At 56.6% G+C, this 26089-nt stretch overlaps 1 protein-coding gene and 1 long non-coding RNA gene across 3 annotated transcripts; both read right to left on the minus strand.

Annotated features, from left to right (window-relative positions):
• Window positions 1-702: 702 nt before the first annotated feature.
• On the minus strand, window positions 703-3973 carry MRGPRG (MAS related GPR family member G). Of its 2 annotated transcripts, XM_045517766.2 has the most exons (3): window positions 3937-3973; window positions 3333-3442; window positions 703-2352 (listed from the first exon to the last, which is right to left on the minus strand). In XM_045517766.2, exon 3 carries the CDS (start codon window positions 2319-2321, stop codon window positions 1425-1427), a length of 897 nt encoding a protein of 298 aa, XP_045373722.1. In that variant the 5' UTR covers window positions 2322-2352; window positions 3333-3442; window positions 3937-3973; the 3' UTR covers window positions 703-1424. The 2 variants fall into 2 exon arrangements, with proteins under 2 accessions (XP_045373722.1, XP_010955104.2); XM_010956802.3 differs by lacking the exon at window positions 3937-3973 and having other exon boundaries at window positions 3333-3919.
• A 13118-nt stretch (window positions 3974-17091) lies between these two features.
• Window positions 17092-21837, minus strand: LOC141578931 (uncharacterized). The gene is made up of 3 exons (XR_012509844.1): window positions 21672-21837; window positions 19448-20308; window positions 17092-19344 (listed from the first exon to the last, which is right to left on the minus strand). It is a non-coding gene; the product is annotated as an uncharacterized LOC141578931 (long non-coding RNA).
• Between the last annotated feature and the right edge of the window lie 4252 nt (window positions 21838-26089).

Genomic DNA, 26089 nt, shown 5'->3' on the forward strand with positions numbered 1-26089 from the left:
CCGGTGTGGTCAGAACCTTGTCCTTCCCAGGCAGGGACAGACAACCTGCAAAGGTGTCTTTGGGTTGGCAGGGGTGGCTACAGGTAAGACTTTCTTCTTTCCATTTCTTAATTGTCCCCAATGTTCCCAGAATGAATAACACATACGTTCTCTAGTGAAAAAAAAAGACAACTTAAAAAAAAGCTTTTGGTTTTTTTTTTTTTTGTAAGTTTTTTTGTTTTGGGGGAAAGGTAATGAGGTTTCTGTATTTATTTATTTATTTTAATAGAGGCACTGGGGATTGAACCCAGGACCTCCTGCACGCTAAGCATGCGCTCTACCACTGAGTTCTACCTTCCCCGACAAAAGACAACTTTTAAAACCAATTCTCCCGTAGTTGTCAAACGCTTTATTGTAGCAGGGTTCATGTAACGTGTATAGAATCTCTTCATTCTGGTAAAAATGGAAATTTCTGCGGGCCTCTATTAAAAAGCAAACATGATCGGAGGGTTCTACCCCCAAAATGTCTTCCTTTGAGTCCAAAGAGTTCTGGTGATTTATCTCTTAAATATTTTCTGTAGGGCTTGAAAGTCTTGACGATGGCTATGAACTGTTTCTTTTTTAATCATCAGAAACATATAAAATGATTTGTGCTTTGAAAATTAAAAGGAATGGCTTCAGTTACCTCTGTCCCCTCCCTCCCCACCCGCCTCCCTCCCTCCCTCCCTCACAAGGAAAGCCCCAAGGGAGGGCAAACACTGGCCTGGCAGGGTCTGCAGGGGTGGGCAAGGATGGGTGGGGGCGACGGGTGGAGGATTCTGGGAGGAGGGGAAGTTGAAGATGGAATGGAGGGGCAAGAATGCCCTCCAGGCAGCAGGTATCCAGGAGCCCCGGTGTGGGCGGCGGGGCTGGAAGGGCTGAGCCCGTGAACCCTCTTCTGCTGGTGCACTTTTGGTGCATTTGGTGAGGAAGCAGCGCCATCTGGTGGCCCGTGGAGAGACTGCTGGGCAGGCCCTGGGTGGGGTCACTGGGCAGCTGGGGCAGGGGGAGAAGCCTGTAGGAAGAGGCTCAGCGCAGCCCCAGTGAGGACAGCCCCTGGCCCAGCCAGAGCCTGGGTTCTGATCCACCCAACCCCCCACGGGGCCTTAGGGGGCTGCCTCCCCTCCACCCCGGCCCCCAGTTGGTGGCAGGAGAGGAGGCAGGAGCTGGGGATGAGGGCTCTGCCCACAGGTGCCTGTCCTGGGGTCTCCCGGTTTGCCTGCCGTGTATCTGGTCTCATCCTCAGGCTTCCCCGGCCCCCGCGGGCTGGGCATGGGGGGACCAGGACTGCAGCTCTCACTCTGTCCCCAGCCCTTGGATCCCCAGGGCAACTGAGCTAGGGTTGGGGCAGGGACGACATTGTCCTGGAGGGTCTGGTGAGGGGTCAGGGAGGGCCCGGGAGGCCTCTACATGCGGCCCATGGGCAGAGACACTTCCCCGGCCCCCAGCGGGGCCCCCTCCCCCAGGGACCGCTGGAGAGCCTCCCGCAGTGGCTCTCGCTTGCCTGGCTGCCGGCCTGTCGTGAAGTAGATGAGTGGCTTGGAGCTGCAATGGATGCAGGCCAGGAGCGTGGGCAGTGGGGAGAGCGAGTACGGTTGGCGTAAAAAGGACTGCATGGGGACCCAGGACAGCAGGAGGTCCAGGCTGCTGCTCAGGATCCAGTACAAGATGTAGGAGAGGCCGCAGAAGAAGAACAGGAGCACGGAGCCCAGGACGACACCGTAGAACTGGGGGCGCTGCCGCTGGGAGCAGCAGGCCACCCAGATGAAGAGGACCAGCCCGGCCACGGAGGCCCCGCAGGCCAGGGTCAGCAGCCACGCGACACTGGCTGTGTGGAACCACGGGCAGGTCTGCAGGCGCGTGCCGCCCGGCAGCTGGCCGCAGGCATTGGCGGGCAGCAGCACGGTCAGCGGGGTGAGGGCCCAGATCAGGCCACAGACGATGCCTGCTGTGTGTCTGGGGCGGCAGCCCTGGTAGCAGGTGGGGAAGATGTCGGAGAGGCAGCGCTCGGCGCTGAAGGCCGCCAACAGCCAGAGCCCCACGGAGAAGGCCACGAAGGGGACGGTGAGGTAGAGGCCGCCCTGGCCGCCCAGGGCGGCCTGCACGGCCCAGACGGCCACCTGGCAGCCCAGGAACAGGAAGTCGGCAGTGGTCAGGTGGAGGACATAGACGGAGAAGGGGCCCTTCTTCATGTGGAAGCCGAGGTGCCAGAGGACCAGCCCATTCCCTACCAGCTCCCCAAGGCTGACGGCAAGGGTGATGTAGGAAACCACACTGTTGAAGGTCCTCCAGAGCCCCAACATGCTGGCTGGCTCACGGGCGGCCGGAGGGACCCTGGAAGGAGGGGACAGACGCTGCTGCCGGAGTCCCCGCGCGGGAAGGCGCTGCCGTGCTGGTGCAGCCAGGTAGACGCGCCTCCAGCTCGGGCCCCTTCCTGGCTCAGGTCCAGCCCTTCGGGCCTCAGGACCTTCTCATAAAAGGAGGATTCGCTAAGATGTGATGACGACGCGGGCCAGGTGGGCGGCCCGCCCGGGGCTGGGAGGTGAGGGTGACTGCAGAGACTGACAAGGCCAGGCACCAGGGCATGATGTCGAAGAGGTTGGGTCTCTCAGGCAAGGCGGGCGCTTGCGTGGATGGACGCGTGTGCGGGGCCTCCTCCATCAGGGACCCACACGTGGCTTCCCGCCCTGGAGGGCCTGGACCGCACTCCTGCTGGGCCACCCCCAGAGGCTCCGCTGGGCAGGGTCCTTGATGGCCCCACGCACACTGTCCTGCACCGGCCTGAAGAAGGGGCGGGGAGAGGTCCTGGGGGGGGGCAGCGGGGGGCGGGGAGGGTGAGGGAAGGGACACCCCAGGCCTGTCTGCTCTGTGGCCCCCGCAGGGCTTCAGCCCTGGGACTCGGGCGTGGGCTTCTCTGGAAGCCCAGGAGGGGTGGGGACTTTGGTGACAGGGTCCTGGGTCCTCCGGGGAGACGCCTACACATGTGTGTGCTGCTGGCCTCTCTGGAAAAGCGAGAGGCCCGAGAGCCCTGCTCTGCTCCAAGGGGACAGGGACCCCTCACGGGGAAGCCAGGGCAGCCCGCCCCCCGGGACCCATGTGGGGGCCATCAGAGCCCTGTCCCCAGGGTTAGGAGTGGGGGGAGAGACAGACAGACAGGCAGAGACTGAGAGACAGACATACCCAGTGAGAGACACATGGACAGACAGACAGACAGACAGAGGGGGAGCCCCCTACACACCTTGGGTTCTTCTCACAGTCCCACCTTGGCTGGGCTGTGCCTCTGCCTGGACCACCCTCGCCCCCTCCCCACTTACCCAGGTCCTGACTCCTTGAAGGCCCCGGAACCGTCCACAGCCTCTCTGAGCCTCCCAGCCTCACACCTGAGAGTCCTCGCTGGTCCCCTCCTCTGTGGCTGTCCTTGTCCCTGGGGGGTGAGGGGGTCTTGCCTTTGCCCCCCGAGCCTTTTCTTGTACAGGCACATGGTGACAGTGGCTCTTGGGGCCCAGAGAGCCGGGATGGCCTCTGGTGTCATGGGGTGACTGCACCGACACCCTGCTCTGGGCCTGTTCCCCCGAGGCACGGGGAGGGGCTGTCTGAGTCAGGGGGAGGGGGAGGGCCAGCGCTGGGGCTGTGCTGGGGGAGGGGGCTCTGGAAGGAGGTGGAGGGAGGAGTGGAGGAGGGGCTCGCCGGGCGGGCTGTCCTCACTGCTCTCAGAATGGGAACACCTGCCAGTACATGCAAAGATCCAGAGTGCCAGCTTTTAAATAACACCCTCCTCCAGTCTGCTTCGCCGGCCTCACGCCCACCTCCCAGCCCCACATCGTCCTGCCCCACGGGAGCCCAGATGTCCTCGGGGTGTCCAGAGCCAGGCCTGGGTGGAGCAGGTGGGACAGGTGCAGGGACGCTGGGCCTTCTCACCTGCTGCCCGGGCGCCTCTCAGCTGTGCTCACTGCCCGCCTGGGGCTCCTCCCTGGGCCTAAATCCTCTCGTGTCCCCTGGGGCTCGGCTGGCTGGACCCGGGCACTTGGCCAGTTCCCTGGAAGTGGGAGGGGTGCTCCTGTTTTCAGCAGTGAGCTCAGACGGAAATGTCTTCTGTGTGGGCCACTCTTCCCTCCCTCCTCAGCACACGAGGTGCCTAGAGGGCAGGCTGGGGGTCCCATGTCCCGGGGCCCTGGGCCACACCTCCAGGTGGTGCTTCAGAGGCCACGTCTGCTCCAGTGTCCCCTGGTTTGTGGGAGAGGTGCCTGTGAGCCAGGAGTCTGGCCGTGTGGCCTTGGGAGAATGACCTGGCCCTCCTGTGCCTCAGTTTCCCCTCTCCTTGGCCTGAGCATCCATGGAGAGCTCACTGCCTGGCTGGAGGCTGGATCCTGCTGCTGTGGGAGGTCTGGGGAGGCAGATGTTAGCCCCTTTCCCAAAAACCCACCCCTTACTGTCCACCTGCTGGCCTCAGATCCTGGGGTCCCAGCTGCCAATGGATTCTTTGGGGTTAAAATGCTTTTCCAAATTTTGTTCCACAGAGCTCCACGCCCTGCGCTGGGTCTGTTAAGGACTTGCCTTTTCCATGGGCTGCTCTGCCGTCCCAGGGACTCAGCGCAAGTCAGAAGTTATGTGTCGAGATGCTGTTGGTCCTAACGGTTTTCAAGTGGGCTTGGCTGGGGCCTGCCTTCTGCTTCACAAGTGCCTACCCTGTGCCTCCCGCCGAGGCCCGCCAGCTCCCCAGCCCCCACACTCCTGCACGTGGCTTTAAGGAGTGAGCAGCTGCATGACCTACAGGCCCAGGGACCCGGTTTCTTTCTGCAGGGCCCTGCCACCCAGAACCTCGCTGGGAAGAAAGGTCTTTGCAGGAGGGAGGGTCTGAGACGAGACAATGCTGAGTAGACCCTAAACACGTGGACAAGTGTCCTTATAAGAGACAGGAGAGGAGGGGCACACAGAGGAGGGGCCACGTGAGGACAGAGGCAGAGACTGGAGGGGCAGGGCCACGAGCCCAGGGACGCCTGGAGCCCCAGAAGCTGGAAGAGGCGGGAAGACCCCCCCCCCACCCGGAACCTTCGGAGGGAGCATGGCCCTGGGACACCTTGATTTCAGACTCTGGCCTCTGGACCGTGAGAGAAGAAGTGCCTGCTGTTCTGAGCCGTCCGGTCTGGGGACTTCGTGTTGGCCACCCCAGGACATGGACACAGTGCTGGCTGGGTGCCATGTGCTCTCCACAAGCAGCTCGTTTCTGGCACAACCAGCTCTGAGGTGGCCAGACAGGGAAACCGAGGCACAGTGAATAGCAGACCTGAGTGTGTGGTGGGGGTCCCCGCCAGGCCAGCAGCGTGACGGCATCTCTGTGCCACCCCTACTGTCTTTCCCTGAAGCCACAGCACGATTCTCAGAGCCACAGGCTGTTACGCTACCCTCGGAAGCCAGGGTTGAACCCCAGCCTCGCGCTGTCATCCAAAACACCAAGTGCATTCGTGTGGACGAGTCCTCGCGGCCTGTTTCATGGCCGGGGGCCTGTGTCCGAGCCCAGCCTGCCAGAGCGGGGCTTGGCTGCACCACGTGGCTGGTGTTCAGCCATTTCTGACCTATGACGAAGTGAGCAACTTCGCCCAGGGGGCCTAAACCCAGCCCCGCGGCCCCCGGCAGGCCAGCGCTCCTCTGTCTGTGTCCATGTCTGCAGGCTGGGCCCAGGTTTTGTCACATCTTGGGTGGGTCCTGGGGACTCAGGGAAGAGCCTGTGTCGGGAAGAACTTAGGGAAAGGGAATAGGGCGGGGGGGGGCTCGGGGGTGGGGCAGGGAGGCCCGTTCCCGCTCACATGGCTTCCACGGCCACCGTCCCATCTGACCTTCAGAGCAAAATCGCCTGATTCTGAGACCCAGATGGGGGACATGAGGTGGCCCAGGGGCAGCCTGGGGACCAGAGGAGGGTCCCCCACTCCCGGCAGCGGAGTATCCCGGGCTGTGGGCTTGTCTGCAGAAGGCTGTGTCTTCAGCGCAGGCGTCACTGGCCAAGCCAGCAGGTGGGACGGTTGTCGTAAGTGGGTAGCGTGTTCCCCAGGGGAGGGGCACACCACTGGGACCACAGCAGGGCAGCTCCAGTCCTGTCAGGAAGCCGGGGGAGGGGGCCGTGTGGGCAGGAGCCTTTATGTGGTTTCCACAGGAAGCAACCAGTGAGGTGGAGCTGCAGGCTTAGGTTTCGCTGGTTTGAATCATCTGAGGGGGTTCTGGGACACAGGGGTGTTCACACACACACACACACACACCAGCTGCCTGGACCTGCTCTGGGCTGATCAGAGCAGGAGATGGTGGCCCTGAATGCAAGAGCCCCATGGGGGAGGTGGTGGGTAGGTTTGCATTTGCAAAGCAGGCTGCAAGCAGCGGTTGGCTCTCCCTAGGAACTGGCTAACCCTGGGAGGGGCAGTCCCTGCAGGGGCAGGAGGCCCCAGAAGTGAGGGCATCAGAAACACAGAAAATAAAGGACGGGCTGGTACAGGCAGGCGCTGTGACCTGCTGGGGGAGAGTGGCCAGGGTCGGAGGCTGCACTTTCTGCCTCCCTTCTCCCTCCCCATTCCTACTCGGGGTCTTGCGTGGGGAGGGGCTCCCGCGGGGCTGCCTCACTCCTCCTGCCCCCAGGTGGGCAGAGTATCCTGGGTTGGGAGCTCCGCACGCCCAGGAAACCAGGCCCCCTTGGCAGGCACCCGGCCCCACTGCCTCTGATGTGGATCTGGTCTGGAAGGTTACGTGATGTCACTCACGTTACCTGCTCCATCCTGTGTCCAACGACTGGCACAGACTTGGCATATGCTGGTTTTTCCTACCTTTATCGTTTGTTCAAATGGTGGTAAAGAGGGTTTGAAAGAATTAGGCCTTTTCTCTCAAGACAGCCCTTCGTAAAATAAGCCAGCTCGGCCCAGGATCCCACGAGCGGAAATCCCGCAGCCCACCGAGCTGCAAGGACAGACCCCTGCAGCCGGGCTCCCGCCCAGACAGAGGGCGGGGGGGGGCGTGTTTCAGAGGTGGGAGCCCAGGGGCTCTGGAAGAATCGTGCAATTCATGAAAAAAAGAAGAGAGAGAGACATAAAACTCAAGTGGATCTCTTATTTTAGGTTGAATGTTTTTGTGGTGTTTACGCCATTTCTGAGATAATTGAATAGCCGAGGCGTGAGCTGGCCTCACACGATGAGAACAAATGATACTTTACAGCTTGTGTCTGAGCTGGGGTGAGGCGGGGGGCGGCAGGCTGTCTTCCTTGGCCCCTGGGGAGCAGGGCCTGTCCCACACCCTTCCCGGGAACATTCAGCTGCCCAAGCCTGTTCACAGGAACACTGTCGTGGCCAGAACAGCCCCAAGGGTTCTGGGGTCCTGGAGGTGGGGGCTCTGGTGGGCCCTGACTCTGGCTGCCCCTGAGCTGCCTCCCCTCCCCGCCTGACTCGGGACACAGGCTGAGGTCTGGCTTTGCAGGTGGTCATGGGCGGTCACTTCTCCAAGGATGGCCCTGTGGGAGGACTCTCCCAGGCCCCCGTTTGGCCTCCGCCTGCTGGAGGACCAGCCTGAGGGGTGTGCTCAGCCCGGGCAGAACGAGACGAGCTGCAGAGGTGGGAGTTAGGGAGGACGTGCTGGCTTAGTTTCCGGTACAGCCAGAAGGTGCGGAAGAAGAGGAGGACAGCAAGCAGGACCCAAGGTGGGGAAGCTGCACTCCACCTGCTGTGCCGGGCAGGCGGGCCCCACACATGGGGCCGCGCAGGTGCCGTGCTCCCTGGGGAGCCGGGCAGGCGCCCCTGCAGGCAGAGGGCCCAGGGGAGGGTGCACACGCAGTGGTCCGATGACACATCCGGCAGCACGGGTCCCTGGCGAGGAAGAGGGTGTCCAGTCGCTGCTCCAAGGTGATGGCCGTGGGGAGACTCACACCCAGCACCGAGCAGAAGAACCTCAGTGTGGTCAGGCCATTCTGGATGGAGGGCAGGCAGTCCCGCTGGTCATGCACTAGGTTTCGGACAATGGCCACCTTGTGGCGGCTGAGGAAGATGAAGCTGACACAGGCCACATCTGGGAGGCAGATGGCTGAGGGGAGCCTGGAGATGCTGGAGCTGAGCATCAGAGGACAGTCCATCTCCAGCAGCCCGCCCCACAGGGAATTTGGGTGAAGGACAGACCCTGAGGCCCGAAGCCGCCCCCTCTTGGGCGCTGTCCAGGGTGCTGCGTCGGTCTGGGTTCTCTCTGTCATCAGGCAGGGTGGGAAGTTGGGGTGGGGAAACCCAAGGGGCTCAGGAAGCCCCTGCCATGGCAATGATGCCTGAGTTCTGGGGACTTGTGCCCTCAGCCCTCCCCACATCTGAGGAGGTGGGCTCGCCAAGGGTTGGCTGGTGACCGGTAGTAGGGCCGAGACCCCACAGAGGGAGACACCTCTCCCATTTCCGCCTGGATTGCCTGACCCCAGCCTGCCTTTCGTATCCAAGGCACAAAGCAGAAAGGCTTCCACCACAGAGCCCCAGTCTCCCGAGACGGCCAATGTCCTCCCAGGCCAGGGCCGGCGGGGACCAGCAGGAAGGACCAGGCCCAGGGCCCTGCGCCTCCCTGTTTTTCGTGGTGCTTTTGATCCTCAGAACAAGTCTTGTCTACAGTCAGAGTGCCGGGTACCTCACGTGCGTCTGATGGGTGGCCCAGCCTCGGAGGGATAGCCTGCAGTAGCCCTGGTGTCACATTTGTCATCATCTTACAGCAGCTCTTCACTCTTGAGGTCTTTCCACGTGGCCAAGGTCAAGACCCCAGGGAACCTCCCTCAGACCTTGCCATGTCCCTGCTGGGGCAGTGGGGAGGGCTCCAGCCTTCCCCTTCCCTGTCCCTTACCCTTCCCCTGTGGAGAGAAGAGGGGCTTGTCTGACAGTGAGGCTGGGTGGGGGCCCTCCTCTCCCTCCTTCGTGCCCCGTCCCCGCTGCGGTCAGTGGCTGGGGTGTCTCCGGTGTGCCTGAGGAGGCTGCAACCATCCCGCCTGTCTGCCCACAATCCAGGGCTTAGGTCTGGGAGGCTGCCCAAATCCAGTGGGCCCTCAGTCAGAGCCGTGTTCTTCGTCCCAGCTTTGCCAGTAATCCAGCGAAATGAGACCCCTTGGGACCCTGAGAACTCGAAGTGGAAGACCCAGGGATTGCCTCGGCAAAGTCTAACGCATTTCAGCCTCCCATCCTTGGAGGATGGATTCTTGGAGGATGGATTCGCGGAGGACCAGGAGGTTAATGAAAACGCACACCCCTGGCTCCTGGGGGGCTTCCCAGTCCCTCACCGGCCCTGCCCGGGGGAGCAGGGAGAACTCACCTTCCTGTCATCCTAGGATGTGGGCTCAGGCCAGACGCACATTTCCTTGGGTTCCCACCCTCTTCCTGGCTGATCAAGGATGGCGGCAGAGAGCCAGGCCCCCACCCTGCTTCTTTTCTTGCTGCTGCTGCGGGGTGGGTGAGACCAGCAAAGCCACCCAAATTCACCCTCCGCCAAAGGGCTGCTGGCCCCAGCCCATCGCTTGTGGTTACCTGGCCCCATCCTGTCACTTCTGACTACCTGGGCCCATCCTTCCACCTTTGGTTACCTGGCCGTGTTGGTTGTCCCGAACACTTGGCGACTGAGGTCTCTCCTTGTGGGGCGGAGGGAGATGGGCTGGAACGTTGCTTCTATCCAGAGACTGGCTCAGGGCACCTCCCACTTTGGTGACAGCTGGTTCTCTTGTCCCCTGGGAGGGACTGGAAGCTGTGGACGAGGGTGGAGGTGGTGGAGGGTGCCGAGCAGAGACCCCCACACTGATGTGAGTGGCCTGCTCCCACCCTAAGGCTGTGCTGAAAATCTCCTCCTCTGCGCCCTTCAAGGATAGGAAGGTCCAATGCAAAGGAGGAGGCCGGGGGCCAGGGTGCTGGGGACGGCACGGCCTTGGGAGGGCTCTGAGAACAGCAGTGCTGGTCTCCCTGCGGGTCCTGCTCACTCTCTCTGGTCAAACCCTCACTCCCCGGACGTCTCCTATTTGACCAGGGTGAAACCACAGGCCTGGGGCTGCCGCCACCTTGGGATGGGCATCGAGTTAAGTGTGTTAGCGGAGACCAGCTCCCTCGCCCCGACCCTGCTGTTCTGGGACGTGAGTCCTGCCCATGGTCCACCTGTTTCCCCATCTTTGTTGAGACTTTCCCAACCTACAGGACATTGGCAAGAGCGGCACAAGATTTACTACAGGTTAACATCCCCACACTGGGGCTTTCTGCCCACCTGCCTGTCTCTTACCTGCCTCTTCCTCGAACCCCATAGGTTCAAGTTCCTGGCACACGCGCTTCACCTTTAAGGATTTCGGCGCGCCCTGTGTGCACAGGTACCCTCACCACAAGCACAACACGGGGTCGCACTCAGAGACAGGACAGCAGTGCAGTGTGGGCCTGGTTCTCAGCCAGGACATTTACTGTGCTTTTTCAGTGGAGAATTTATATTTTATTCTTTTTCAAATCCTTTTCTTAAATTGAAGTATAGTTGGTTTCCAGCGCTCTGTTTGTTTCTGGCGGACAGCACGGTGCTTCAGTCATACACACATACACGTAAATACACTTCTTGTCTTGCTCTTTTTCATCACAGGCCGTTACAAGGTGTTGAATACAGTTCCCCGGGCTGCACGTAGGGCCTTATTGTTTATCTCTTTAAAATATATTAGTCAGGATACATTGAGACTTTGTCTCTCAACTCCAGACTCATCCTTCCTGCTACTTTGTTCTGCTGGGGCTGGGGCTGGGGCTGTGACTCAGACTGTGGCTAGGGCTGGGCTTGGGGATGTGGCTGGTCCTGGAGCTGGGGCTAGAGGTGGGGGAAGAGGCTAGGGCTGGGGTTGGGGCTGGGGCTGGGGCTGGGGCTGGTCCTGGAGCTGGGGTTGGGGCTAGGGTTGGGCCTGGGGCTGGGGCTGGGATTGGGGCTGGGGTTTGGGCTGGGGCTGCTGCTGGAACTATGGCTGGTCCTGGAGCTTGGGCTAGAGCTGGAGTTGGGGCTGGGGCTGGGGCTTGGGTTGTGGCTGGTCCTGAAGCTGGTCTGGGGCTAAAGCTGGGGTTGGGGCTGGGAATGGGGTAGGGACTGTGGTTGGGGTTGGGCCTGGGGCTGGGATGGGTCTGGAGCTGGTGCTGGTGATGGGGCTGGGGCTGGGTATGGGACTGGGCTGGGGTTGAGTCTGGGACAGGGGTTCTGACTAGGGCTGTGGCTGGGGTTGGGTGTAGGGCTGGGATTAGGGATAAGGTTGGGGCTGGGGCTGGGGCTGGGGCTGGGGCTGGGTCAGGGCAGGGACAGGGCTGGGGCTGGGGCTGGGGCTGGTATTGTGGCTGGTCCTGGAGCTGGTCTGGGGCTGGGGCTGGTGCTGATGATGGGGTTGGGTCTGGAGCTGGGGTAATGCCTGGGGCTGGTGCTGGCGCTAGGACTGGGCTGGGGATGGGGCTGGAGCTGGGGCTGGGGCTGGGCCTAGGGCTGGGATTGGGCCTGGGGTTTGGACTGGGGCAGGGCCTGAAGGTGGGGCTCTGATTGTGCCTGGGGCTGAGGCTAGGGCTGGGTCTGGGGCTGGGACTGGGCTGGGGATGTGGCTGGCCTGGGGCTGGTGTTTGTGCCTGGGGCTGGGGTTGTGTCTGTGGCTGGTTTTGCGTCTGGGGCTGGGGTTGTGACTTGGGCTGAGGCTGGTGCTGGGGCTGGGCCTGGAGCTGGGGTTGGTGCTGGGGCTGGGCTGGGTTTGGGGCTGGTGCTGGGGCTGGTACTGGGGCTGGGGCTGGTGTAGGTGCTGGGGCTGGGATTGGGTCTGGGGCTGGGACTGGGGCTGGGCTTGGGGCTGGGGCTGGGACTGGTACTGGGTCTGGGGCTGGGGTTGGAGCTGGGATTGGGCCTGTGGCTGGGCCTGGGGCTGGCCCTGGAGCTGTGTTGGGGCTGGTTTTGGGTCTGGGGCTTCGGCTGGGGCTGGGATGGGGCTCGGTTGCGGGCTGGTCCTGGAGCTGGGGCTTTTCCTGGTGATGGGATGTGCTGGGGCTGGGGCTGGGGTTTGGGCTGGGGTTGGTTCTGGAGCTGGGATGGGTTGGGGCTGGTGCTGGGGCTGCAGCTGGAGCTGGGGTAGTCACTGGGGCTATGCAAACCGCCTTTTGGCTATGACTGTGGGCAGCTAATCAAGGGCTAGAGGAGACCACAGGGCTGAAGAGGGTGGGTCTTCCACCTCCCAGTCTTGCTCCAGGCCAGCGCTGCCCCACAGCTCTCTTCACGGGGCAGGACGGTTGGTTCCAGTCTGCTGTCTTCCTGGCACTGGAGGAACCAGCTCCATTGTTTTCCCTTTGCAACACTGGCCCCTCCTCAGAGGGTCCCCAGCTTCCACACTTGGATGACTCTTGTCTCTTCCCTTTGCTCCTGAGCCCTCGGGGTGGTAGGTCCTGCGGTGGGCTGGTGGCGACCCCTTTCAGCTGTCACTTCCCCCTGCCTTTTTGGTTCTTCAGTAGCTGGTGAGCTACACTCTCCTGTAGCATCACCTGTAGCCGAACTCCCCGGCTGCGCCCCTGCTGGAACGGAAGTTGGTCCCAGAGGGGTCCCAAGAGATTTTCAGTCCTTCAGCTTCTTGGTTTTCTTTTGTCTTGCAGAATCCAAAGTTTTCCTCTTGCACCTTTTACTCCACTGCGTTATTTCCAAAGACTCTTTCTTTTGTGCCTTGTCAAAGGGTTCCAAGGCTTCTCCCTCACACCCTGAGCGCAACCTGAACACCCCCGGCCACTGCCCTGACCCACCAGCAGGCTGTCCCCAGCGTTTTCACACCGAGGCTGGACTCCCTGGCGGTGGCTGCAGATGAAGCTGAGGTTTACTGGGCGCTCCCTTCTTTCTTTGGTGTGTAGTTTCTTGGCAGACGTTTCCGTCCACAGAAGCTTGCGGTGGGACTATGGGAGCCAGCTTTCTCGGGGCCAGTGTTTATTTGCTGATTACAGGGAATTCCAAGTTTGGGTTTCACTGTCTTCTAGTTACGTCAAGGGGTGGGCTTGGTCCCTTCACCTGCTCTCTGGGGCATTTTTAAAACTTATTTCCTTGGAGGATGAGCTGGGAGTTTCAGATTTGTGCTGCCACCGGTACCTGAGCTACCTCCAATCCTTCCTGATGTTTTGTTTTGTTTTGTTTTATTTATTTATTTATTTTTAAAACTTTTTTTTTTATTGAGTTATAGTCATGTTACAATGTCATGTCAAATTCCAGTGTAGAGCACGATTTTTCAGTTATATGTGAACATGCATCCATTCATTGTCACAGTCTCTTTCGCTGTGTGCCTCCACAAGGTCCTGTATATAGTTCCCTGTGCTACATACACGGTACAATCTTGTTGATTTTTCTAAATTCTTTCTGATTTTGTATTTACTATTTTTCCCCGGGTACTTTCCTTCATTAATTGATAATTACTTTATTATTCTTTTTTTCTACTTTTTTTTAGCTAAGAATTAGTTCACTTATTTTATTCTTTCGCATGTTACTAATACAGACTCCCCCCTTCACACTGCTTACAATACCTTTCAGACCTTCTCGTATGAACGCTTTCATTGTTGTTGCCCCAAAACACGGCCTCTGCACCCTGAGAGTGGAATGGAGCCTCCGAGGCCCCGTTTTGGGGAAATCAGAAAGAACGTCTTTACTGCTTCTCCAGGCAAAGGGCGTCGCAGGAACCCAGCGCCTCGGAGACTGCGAATCCTCCTTGGGGCTGGTGTCCCGAGGTTTTGTGGAGAAACCAGACGGAACAGAACGGCTCCCTCCGGCCACCGGGGCGCCCCCTGGGCGCCGTCCTCTTCCTCGCCCGGCGGAGCGGCTCCTCCGAGGCTGGCGGCCGCTGGGCTGGCGGGGCGGCTGTCCTGGGCGCGGAGCGTACGGGGGTGGGGGTGCAGCGAGCAGAGACGGGGGCTGGGCAGAGAAAAGGGAGAACAAGCTGCAAGGACTTTAAGTCAGAACGGGTCAGCAAACAGCCCTCGCGTCGGGGGTGCCGTTCTGTTCGTTAGCTTCCTGCTCTTCCGCTTTTGAGACATTCTGGAATTTGGGGTTTTATTCCCTTTTTTCACCCAAGAGTCGTCTAATAGAGTTTTAAAATTTTCATAAGAAGGATTTTTTTTTTTTTGGTTTTCATTTTGTTATTGCGTTCTAGCCCCGTTGTCTCATAATCATGGTTCAAGGTATGCGGCTGTGATTTTGCGGGGGTGTCAGTGGAGGTTGGAAGATGTGCTCTTTTCGCTTCATTTCCTGACTTTAAAAACTATCACCATGTAAGAGGTGATTGCACTGGATAACGCGCAGCCTCTCAGCACCTCACAGTTTATAAAGAGCCTGAGGGTTTTCAGACCATTTGCAATCACACAAGTTCAAGTACCAGAGTCAGAGTTTGGTCCAGTCTCGTCTGACTCCAAGCCTGTTCTGGTTCAGCGTACTAGAACTTGTGCCTGGAACCTGCAGTCCCACTTGCCAGTGAGAGACTAAATTGTCTCTCCCAAGAATTGGTAACAAAGCAAGAACATCTGCTCTCACCGCTTCTCAGCATTGTTCTGGCAGTTCTCGCCAAGGCAGTAAGCTAAGAAAAACAGTGAACGGCATGCATATTAGGAAGGAAGAGGTAAAATTCCCTTTATTTACGGAGAATGTGACTGTCGACATAGAAAACCCCAGCGAGGCTACAGAAGAGCTGCCCAAAGCACAAGGTGGTTTTCAAGTTCCCAGGAGACGAGGCCAATGTACAAAATCAGTTGTATCTCCATCTACTGGCAGTGAGCAAGCAGAAATCGAAATAAAAACCCTACACACAACAGTATCAAAGCCATGGAATACTTAGGGCCATATGTGCCCAACACTCACAGCTTCCGTGCGCTGGGAACCACAGAGCAGCACTGGGGGAAGCGAGAGACGTCGTCGATGTAGAGACACACTGTCTTCACACGTTAGAAGACTCAACATCGTGAAGACGCCAATTCTCCTCAAACTGTCCTACAGACACAATGCATTCCTAGTCAAAATTCCATCAAGCATTTTGGGTACCAATTGTCAAACTGATTCCACAATGTGTATTGCAATTCAAAGAAACTAGAATAACCAAAACAGTTTTGAAAAAGAACAAAGTCAGAGGACTTGCACAACCTGGTGTCAAGGCTTACTGTAAAGTTAGCGGAATCAAGAACAGATCTAGAGATCTACGGAACACAACAGAGAGCCCAGAAATGCATCTACATGAATGAGACCAACTGATCTTTTTCAAGGTGCTGTGGTGGAATTAAATAACTGAATGTCTGTTAACAGCCAGGTGTCTATATGCAAAACAAGTTTGACACTTACTTTGAAGGCAAAATCTAACTCAGAATGGATCTGAGCCACAGACGTAAAATCAAAAACTGTAACACTTCTAGAAGAAAACATGAAAGGATGTCTTTGGACACACAAAACACATGAACCATGAAAGAAGATATAAATAGGTTGGGCCTCATCACAATTAAAATCTTCTGTCCTTTGAAGGGAGTCCTCCTGCACTGCTGGTGGGGATGCAGTCTGGTGCAGCCACTGTGGAAACCAGTATGGAGATTCCTCAAAAGACTAGCAATAGACTTACCATATGACCTAGGAATCCCACTCCTGGGCTTATATCCAGAAGGAACCCTACTTCAAAAAGACACCTGCACCCCAAAGTTCACAGCAGCACTATTTACAACAGCCAAGACGTGGAAACAGCCTAAATGTCCATCAACGGATGGCTGGATAAAGAAGAGGTGGTATATTTATACACTGGAATAGTATTCAGCCATAAACATAACGCCATTTGCAGCAACATGGATGTTCCTGGAGAATGTCATTCTAAGTGAAGTAAGCCAGAAAGAGAAAGAAAAATACCATATGAGATCGCTCATATGTAGAATCTAAAAAAAGAACAGAAATACAAAACAGAAACAGACTCAAAGACAGAATACAAACTTGTGGTTGCCAAGGGGAAGGGGGGTGGGAAGGGACAGACTGGGATTTCAAAATTTGTAGATACTGACAGGCATATGCAGAACAGGTAAACAAGATTATACTGTACAGCACAGGGAAATGTATACAAGATTTTGTGGTAGCTCACAGAGAAAAATAAATGTCACAATGAATATATGTATGTTCATGTATAACTGAAAAATTGTGCTCTACACTGGAATTTGATACAACATTGTAAAATGACTATAACTCAGTAAAAAAAGTTAAAAAAAAATAAAACAAATGCAGAGACCCCACCCCCCCTAAAGAAAAAACAAATCTTTTGTCCTTTGAAGGACACAGCTAAGAAAGTGAAAATTCGAGCCTCAGTCTAGGAGATAATATTCACGATGTGATTATCTAATGTAGACTTGTATCCAGAATATTCAAAGAGCCCCTGGCTGGAGAGGTACAGAAGCTGGTCCTGCCTGGACTGTGGCCAGCCTGACCCAGGGCTGCCCCAGAGGGGAGCTGGGCCTCAGAGATGCTTCAGTGCCAAGTGTGGTCCTGCTCGAGCAGCAAGTGGGGAGGGGACAAGGCCGAGGCCCTGGGGGCTGAGGCTGGAGAGTCCAGGCCCTTAAGGAGGGGGAGGTCTTCTCCATCACTGCCCCCCACTGTGCCCGACTCTGCACACAGGCCCCCGGAGTCCTCAGAGCTCGGGGCTGGCACACACACACACACACACACGCACATGAATTCCAGACCCCTCCAAGTCCAGGCTGAGCACCAGTCTGCAGAAACACAGGGTGACAGTCTGCAGGGCTGAGGAAATGACCACAGGAAAGCCATCAAGTGGACGTTTCTCAACTGCACAATTTAAAGGTGTTTAGCCAAACAAATGGCCCATGTGTCTGTGATTGTCCCACACCCAGATGGTGAACAGCAGATGGTGGTCACTGAGACCCACACACCCCAGCACCCCCAGACTGCTGGCCGCCATGTGCTAATTCAAAATAAAATTTAAAAAAAATAGTGTGTTTTGGTCTTTGGTGCCTCCATTTCCTGGCTGGAGTTGGAATGAATGACATTGTCCATCTGAAAACCTTCTAGGTGAGTGTGGATCGCCTGGGTGGGGAGGTCAAGGGTGTAGGGCAGCCCATTTTCATGTGATGTATTTTAATTTTGAGGAACTGTGGGTCTGGCTCAAGATTTTCAGGCAATCTGGATGTTTTTAACATGAGTGAGAGGAGAGAGACACAGGATAAAATGATGGAAAAGAATGCGGTCCAACCCCGCGACCCAGTGGGTCGTGCAGCTCCGAGTCCTGGGACGCAAGGCAATTCTTTAGGCGGGGTTAGATGCCAACAAAAACACACAGCAAGGGTTTTTTAAATCTTCCCCAACGATGGGCCTGGCTCCTCAAAAATGTCCGTGTTGTGAAAGGAAGAGAAAGTGGAGAGGTTATTTCAGATTGAGGGACGTCACTGGACAGCTGCGAAGGGGCATTCCGGGGCCTGTCGGGGAAGTGCCACTGATGAGAGCACGGTACCCAGGTCAGGTCCCCCGAGAGTGACGGGCAGGCCGGCTCACAGGAGCACATCCCTGCTGTCAGGAGACACGCGGTGAAGCGCTCAGTGCGCCTGATGCATCGGGGCGTCTGCAAGTCACTCTCAAAGGGGACAGAGGGCGGGGGGAGGGAAGCAAAAAAGCTGAAGCTTGAGTAAACCTAGAGAAGGGCACAGTCACCTGTCCTTAGTACTATTTTACTTTTTCTGTGGCTTTGAACATTTTTCAGACTAAATACTTGGGAGAAACTGTCTCTATGCCCCTTTATTCAGAGCCACTGGTTTGGCCACTGGTTGGCAGGAAAGTCAGGGTGAAAAATCACCTGAATTGCACAGGCACACTTTGCCCTGTTACTTCTCAAAAGCAAAAGTGGAAGCGATGAATATTCACAGAGGTCTTCCCAGAGCCCCTCAGCTCCCTGTCCCTCACAGCAGGCCCCGGGGAGGGAGACCGTGTGGGGTCCTGTCCCCTGTTTGACGGGCAGCGGGAGGGGCTCCCAGAGGCCGGCGGCTCAGGGAGTTACATTCAGTAGAGGTGGAGCCAGGCTCCTCCGGCCCAAAACGCCGGGCTCTTGTCACTGCGTCAAAAACAATACTGAACGTTAAAAGCCACCCAGGCATGTATCCGGAGGGAACTCCTATTCGGAAAAGACACCTGCACCTCAACGTTCACAGCAGCACCGTTTACAGCAGCCAGGACACGGAAGCAGCCTAAGTGTCCATCAGCAGATGACTCGGTAAAGAAGTGGTGGTGTGTATATATATATACACGTGTATGTAAAAGAATGAAAGAATGCCATTTGCAGCAACATGGATGGACCTGGAGATCGTCATTCTAAGAGAAATAAGCCAGAAAGAGAAAGAAAAATGCCATGTGACATCACTCATACATGGAATCTTAAAAAGAGACACAAACGAACTTATTTGCAAAACATAGACTCACAGACATAGAAAGTAAACTTATGATTACCAGGGATGGGGAAACGGGGTGGGAAGGGATAAATTGGGAGTTTGAGATTTGCAGATACTAACTACTACATATAAAATAGATAACAACGACTTTCTTCTGCAGAGCACAGGGAACTGTATTCAGTATCTTGCAGTGACCTATGATGAAAAAGAATATGAAAAGGAATCTATGTAAGTGCACGTATGACTGAAACATGACGCTGTGCACCAGAAACTGGCGCAACATTGTAATCTGGCTGCACCACGGTTAAAACAAAAGAGTCATTCGAACCTTCTGAAAGCGTAACCCAGCTCCACAGCTTTGCTGACGGCCGGCAGGTCGCGGGAACGAGCGTGATCTCAGGAACATGTCAGCGGCGGCCTCCGCTGGGTCAAAAAATTAACCACACACACGTCCCGTAAGGTCTGCCTTCTCTCCTGGGGGCTCCAGTCCCATTTCCTCCTCACAGCTCTTCTTATCAATCAGACTTCCAGACCGTGGCAAATCGCTGGGATGTCACCATCTCTCCAGCGACAGCGGCTCCCACCCTCATGGATCCCCTGCTGGTCTCCCCGCTCCCCCCACCGAGCCTCTCACCTGACCATCAGACCCCACGGCCGTCAGCAGGTGCGTGGGCTCGCTGAGGGCTGGGCTCTGCCCTGACTCGTGTGATCCCATTTCAGTGAAGGACTTGGGGCCCGGCTGCCCAGCTAGGGGGGCTGGGCCATGCCCAGGCACTGGGGGCCCGCCGCGGCCCGTAGCACCACGCGTCTGCCTCTAGGCACTGTCTTTCCAGCAGTGGGACCTCCACTTTCCGGCACCTTGAATGGTGCCCTCCCAAGGTCTGATCTGCCTCCGAGCTGTGGAATGCATGCTTCTCGGTGACCTTTCCTGGGAAGTCTGTATATTTTGAGTAGAAGCGATAACATTATATATTGCAAGAATCAAATTAGTACGACTCCTGTTTAAGTGACATATGTAAGTGCATTTGGGATCAACTTACCAATCCTAATAGTGACTGGACCCAGACAACAGATTCGAATGGGTCTTCACCGCGCTAGAACGTTCACGCAAGCACCTTCTGGTGGGCGAGGGTTTGGCCGGGTCAGACCTGCCCAGGCGGTCAGGAGGTTGGCAGTCACACAGGAATCCGAGAACGGAGGGATGTGTGAGCTGTGCCCTCGCCTCGGGGCTCAGGGACTGGAGTGCATGTTCTCAGCGGGGCCCCTACACCTGGGCCCCGCGTCATGGAACTCACCCTCAGCTCCTTGCCTGGCATGCACAGGCCGTGGTTTCTCAGCTCCGCTGTGGAGCAGATGGGGGGCTGTGTACCCCCAACCCCTAACCTACACAGCACAATAGAAGGCCCCTCCCCAGGGGCGGGGAGCGCAGTGTGTCCGGGCTGAGGAGCCTGGGCGAGCTCGGTCCGCTGCACAGGGAGCCCCGGATGCTCGGTCCTTGACTGGTGCTGCAGTTCCTGCTACTCCCACCCACGTGTGACAGCTCCTTCTTCTGCGCCTTGATGTGGGTCTCACTGTGCTGCTGGATAATACGCCACAGGGCAGGAGACAGGAGGCTCGTGACTTCCTCTTTCCTGTGGTCACTCCATCAGGAGACGCAGGGTGCTGGCCTGATGAGATCTGAGTTACAGCAAGAGAAGAGTTTTCCTCTGAAAGCTTGATTCATCTGCTCCATTTTCTTCGACGATTAAGGGATACAGACAATATGGCATGGTCTATTTCTCCCTCTTTTCTGCTGTTTACCCATCACAGGGGACTGAAGGCAGTGTCGTAACTTCCACAAGCGAGGTGCGATCCCGGAGGAAGGCGTCCATGGGAGACGCTGGTAGTTTTGCTTCCTCCTCCTGGAGGGAAAAGGCACCTTCTCAATTATTTTGTGTCTACAACTGACCTAGAGAAAGACCCCACGTGGAGGTGTGGTGGGTTTCAAACATGCTGCACAATTTTTGGACACCTCTCTTATCAAGAAGTGGTTTCTGCACTCCCCCACTTTGAATCCAGGTGGCTTAGACCGACGGAACACGGCAGAAGTGCTGCCGTGGGAGGGACCCCTAAGGTGAGGTCATAAAGGGCCAGGCAACGTCCTTCTTCGCTACGACACCTGGCTTGGAGCCCTGGGCACCACGTAAGAGGTGTCCGTGCTACGAGGGAGCCTGGGCCACCTGGAGAGGCCACGTGAGGCACCCTGGTTGACGGCCCCAGCCAAGTCCAGCCTTTCAGGTGTCCCAGCCCCAGCACAGACCTGAAGTGAAGAGGCTTCCAGGTGATTCCCGCCCCAGGTGGGGGCCCCTTCACCCACTTGTAGCCTGAGCTTCCCCCTCGCGTGGCGGATTCAGTGTGAAAGCACTTGGGTCTTTCTGGACGAGGCCCCAGACACTGTGTTGGGGTGTCGCTCACACAGTGACAGAGCCTGGAACTGGAGGGTGGACCTGCCCCCGGTCCCTGGGCCCCTCCCGCGGGCGGCCATCCCCGCGGGGCAGCGGGCGGCACAGGCAGGGGTGGCTGGGGCTGTCTTTTAGGCACCAGCGGCAGTGCTACATTCACGTCCTTGTCCGCAGTCTGGCTGCTGAGTCTTCACTGGGTTCTTCATCTTAGACTGCAGACTTAGAACCCCTGGTTCCTTCAAGACTTGTTCTAAGTTTGTGTTAATCAAAAGTGTGGCGGCAGCTGGAATAGACATAAGACCGGGGGAGGGGACAGCTCGGCGGTAGAGCACGTGCCTGGCACGCACGAGGGCCTGGGTTCGATCCCCAGTGCCGCCATCAAAAAACAAAAAAATAAGCCTAAATACTTCCCCCCAACAAAATAAAGAATTCAAACAAAATAAAATTTAAGTGAATAAAAACAGAGCGGTGGAGGGGGACAGCTGAGCGGCGACCCCTCAAGTAAAGGAATACGTGACGGAGGTGGCGTGGCCGCCCGGTGGGCAAGGGGGGCCGTGCCGTGAATGAAGGCGGGGCTCCTGCTTATCTTCGTGGGAGGAGCAGCCCTGACCTGCGTCTTACTCCCCGCAGAGCCCAGCTGCACTGGAGACCTCAAAGTGGAAAGCAAAACTTTAACATTTTTAGAAGAAAATAGAGGAAAATATCACCTCAGGATAAAAATGAGCGATCTATTGGGCAAGTCACACAAAGCCAGCAAAACGCAGGAAAGGACTGATAATTAAAACACACACACACACACACACTTCTGCTTATCAAAACCCACCAATGCGAAGTACGTGAAGCTGCAGGCGGGGGAGACTCCCCATCAGCGTATTAACTGCGGATGACGAGGGGTCCTGAGCGTCGACAAGGAAAAGGGCAGTTGGATGGGAAACGGGTCAAGGCTTGCAAGGCGCTCACAGCAAGGGAGCCGCGCGGCTCACGGACGCGAGCAGGCGCCGACCTCGCCAGCGATGGGGGCGCTGTTACAGTGCCTGCTTCAGCACCGCTACAATACACTGGTGCAATAGTCCCCAAGGGACACGGTTTCACACTCCTGTTTAGGAAACAAAATGTCAAGCCCAAGTTCCAGGGAACACGCAGGACAATGGAAACCTTCTCCGCCGGTGGTGGGAGTGGACGCGTTCGAGTTTGGCAGCACCCGGCCAAGTCGGAGGGGAAGTCCTCTGGGACCCAGACACTTCCCTTTCCTTTGTTGGATCAGGCAGGGTCCAGGCGGGAAGCTGCCGGGCAGAGCCCTGCGGTTCTGGGGCAAGGCTGGGCCTCCTGTGTCAGACAGACGTGTCAGTAATTGAATAGCAGCTCCTGGGGTGCTCCTGGGGCCCGAGACTGAGGGCCTGACCCACGTGCCTGGACTGCCCACCCCGAGCTGGGGATCGCCGGACCCTCCAAGTCATGAGGGGGTCAGGCGTGACAGCAGTCCAGCCTCAGGGGGTCCAGTGCATCTGGGATTAGACCTGAGCAGGTCCAGGGGGTCCAGCCAGTTTTATAAATGTGGGACTCAGACCTTCACATCACTGTTGACTGAAAACAAACAAACAAACAAACAAAGCACAACCTAAAAACAGAATCATGTTGCACTCGGCAATCTTTCTGAGGGCACTGAGCCCGGGGGGAGCCTCTCAGGCCTCTCTGTGGGGCTGCTCCAAGGAGGCAGAGGAGGGGCCAGGACACATTGCAGTTTTCCAGCAAAGACCAGGGGGTCGGAACATCAAAAGATTCCTGTTAATTAAGGAAAACCAGCCATCTCAAGTTAAGGAACTTAGTGCTTTTCTGTGTCTGGGAAGATGCAAGAGTCTGGGCTCACTGACATCACTCCTTTGCTGTGCACCTCAGCTCTCCAGGGCCCCCGTCTTGTTCTTCCCCATCCTGGGTCCCCTCAGGGGGCACCGCTGTGGGAGGCTGCAGGGGCTGCGGGCTTGGCGGGGGCAGCCTGCTTGTCTGCATCCTGGGTCCCCTCAGCGGGCACCGTCTTGGGGGCAGGTGTAGGGGCTTGATGGCTGTAACAGCCTTTGTGTTCTGATATGGCAGGCAGCACTGTTCACTCACATCACCAAAGGCCCTACTTCAGCTGGCACTAAAGGGGCTGCCTAGACCAGCCAACGGAGGAGGAAGGGATCTGGGTCTCGTTCATAGGTAGGTTGATATGTTGGCCCAAGCTTAAAACAAACGGCTGCCGTGCCGTGGTCCCACCAAGCAGTGCCCCTGCAGGACAGCGGGGAGGGCAGGGCTGCGTGCATCCTGCCCACTCGTAGGGAGGGAGAAGCAATCTGAGGTAAGGATGTACATGAACTCTGAGCAAAGAATGTGCCTGGTTGCCAGACGGGCTAGAGCAGCGATGTGAGCTCAGCGCGGGCTCGGAGTCCCCAAGGATGGAGGTCCGGGTCGCCCTCCCAAGCAAGCAGCACAGTCTAAGAGGAGGGAGTCCCCGGAGAGCACGCGCTTCCAGGCTGCGGGCTCCCAACCTGCCGCCTCCTCCTAACAGCGAGGCAGACGCTGTCACCCACCCAAGGAGAGACTCTGTCGGCAGAGACTGACCACTTCACGCTGCGATCATTGAAGTCTCCCCAAAACTCAGGTGGGATTGCACTCCTGGAAATAGTCATCTCCTGGACCAGATATGTTGAAATCCTTCTGGTTATAAAACAATTAGAAGTTCTTGGTAAAAAAGAAAAACAACCTTTTAGGTACATGGCAGTGCTTCCTGGAACATTGGGGGAATTCCAAGAGGCTGAAAAATAAAGAGGAAACACGGCAGCAGGGGGGCAGCTGTGACGGGCTTGCTGGTTCCAGGAACTTAGAGCCCTGGGTTTGAGGATGCACCACTGGAAGCTGAGACACCGAGTGTCTTCCCACCCTGCGGAGGGTCCGCTTGGATGGCCCTGTGTGTCGGCCATGGGAGAGACCGGCGAAGTGAGTCCTTCTCGGTCTGGAAGCTGGGTGGGGTCGGGGGTGGGGAGAGTCGTGCTGAGATTTTGCAACCACATGCCACCCTCACGGGGGTGGGGGTTTGGATTTCAAGTCTCACACTTCCCAGGACACTCCTGGAAGGGAGCCTTTAGGGTAATCCTCACACCTGCAGCCCTGGACCTCCCCCCTCAACCTGGGAAAACACCTGCCCCATCATGGAAGATGTTGGATCTTTTCCTGGTTTCCAACTTTTTTTAAAAATGGAGGTGCTGGGGATGGAACCCAGGACCTTGCGCGTGCTAAGCACGTGCTCTACTCTTGAGCTCTGCCCTCCCCTCCTTAACTTTTGACTGCATAGCGGTAGTGACTGAGTTTGCAATGACCTGGGTGCCTAAGAGACCAGTCGCCCCCTTCCCCAGGAGGACCGTGACTGTAAGGGCTGCCCTTCCCTCTGGAGACGGTCCCTTTGTCCGTCAGGCACGTCCCAGGCTCTGACCAGGCGCCCCCTGGTCTGGCCCAACCTCCCACATCCCATGGACCTCCAAACACCGCCCGTGACCTCTGGGTCTCCTCCTGTCACCCTCATCCTCGGACTCCCTCCAGGCGACTCCTTCACCTCCTTGCTCTTATGAGAACCCGGCTGCCTCCCGATGACGCGGCGTCCTTCTCAGTGGCGCTTATTCTTATCCTGTAACTTCTGAACCAGGGGCCGGAGGACAGACATGTTTCCTCCCGTTTCTTATTACCACCTTATATCCTCCCCCCGTCCTGTCCCCAGATCCTCCGTGCCCGTGTCACACAGGCCCCGGCTACCCTGTCTCGAGCAGTCACCTCCCGACCTCCTGCCTGTCCACCGGAGATTCAGCACCAGGCTCGTGGCCTCCTCGCCGGCCCATTCCCGTGGCACCAGCTTGACAGCGAGGCACCCGAGCTGGGGGACCTGTGTTTGTGCTGTTGGACTTCACAGAGCTCCTTGCATCCCTGACCTACTGTGTTACAAGCTGTGGAAGACGCTCAGCCAGTAACTCCTCACACAGAGCTTCTTCCCAGCCCTACTCTCTCCGCTCAGTCTGGGACTCAGTTGTACACACGCAAGACCTTCCCACCACGTCCTGTGCATCTCTGATGCTCTCGTTTTTTCAAATTGTTGAAGTGTAGTCAGGTTCAGTGTTGTGTCGGTTTCTGGTGTCCAGCATAAAGTCTGAGCCACGCATACACATACACGTATTCCTTTTCATGTTCTTTTTCATTGTTGGTTACTACAAGGTAGTGAATATAGCTCCCTGTGCTATGCAGTAGAAACTTGTGGTTTACCCATTTTATATACAGTAGTTAGTATCTGCAGATCTCGAACTCCCAATCTGTGCCTTCCCACCGCCTTTCCCCCGGTAACCATAAGATTGTTCTTTATGCCTGTGAGTCTGTTTCTGTTTTGTAGATGAGTTCATTAATGTCTTTTTTTTTCTTTTTTTAGATTCCACATATGAGTGTTATCATATGGTATTTTTCTTTCTCTTTCCGACTTACTTCACTTAGAATGACGATCTCCAGGTCCATCCACGTTGCTGCAAGTGGTGTTATTTTACTCTTTTTTATGGCTGCATAGTATTCTATTGTGTGTACATTTCACACCTGCACCACATCTGCTTTATCCAGCCCTCTGTCGGGGGACACTTAGGTTGCTTCCCTGTCTTGGCTCTTGGGCTGCTGTGAATGCTGGGGTGCATGGATCTTTCCTGAATTTCATATCCTTTTTCTCTCCATGCCCCTGTATACAGATTTTCTGCATTTGGTCAGCTATCGTGCACTGTCGACTGAGTTTTCAGTTATTATGTAATTTTTTTTTCAGTTCTAGAATTTCCTTTGCTCTTTTTAAACTGTTTTTTAACTTTCAGGTTTTGAAGTCATCATAGATTTGCCATGAAGCTGTAAACCTAAGACAGGGCATGCTCTTACACCCTCACCCAGGGCCCGTCAGGGGCGGCAGCTGCTGTGCCCGTGAGGCAGTATGAAAACCAGAAACGTGGCCTGGCACAACCCACAGACCTCGTTCGGCTCTCATCGGGTTTGCCGGCTCCCGTGGGTGTGCATTTACGTCATGCAGCTGGGTGCCATTTCGTCCCACGTGCACACTTGTGTAACCACTACGACATGAAGTCACAGACCTAGTCCGTCATCAGGCGATCCCACCTCCACCTGCCCCTGCCCACCCCTGACCTCTGGCAAGCACTAATCGGTTGTCTCTATAATTTTATTATTTTGAGAATGGCA

This window comes from Camelus bactrianus, chromosome 10, assembly GCF_048773025.1.
Source record: "Camelus bactrianus isolate YW-2024 breed Bactrian camel chromosome 10, ASM4877302v1, whole genome shotgun sequence".
Taxonomy (NCBI): domain Eukaryota; kingdom Metazoa; phylum Chordata; class Mammalia; order Artiodactyla; family Camelidae; genus Camelus; species Camelus bactrianus.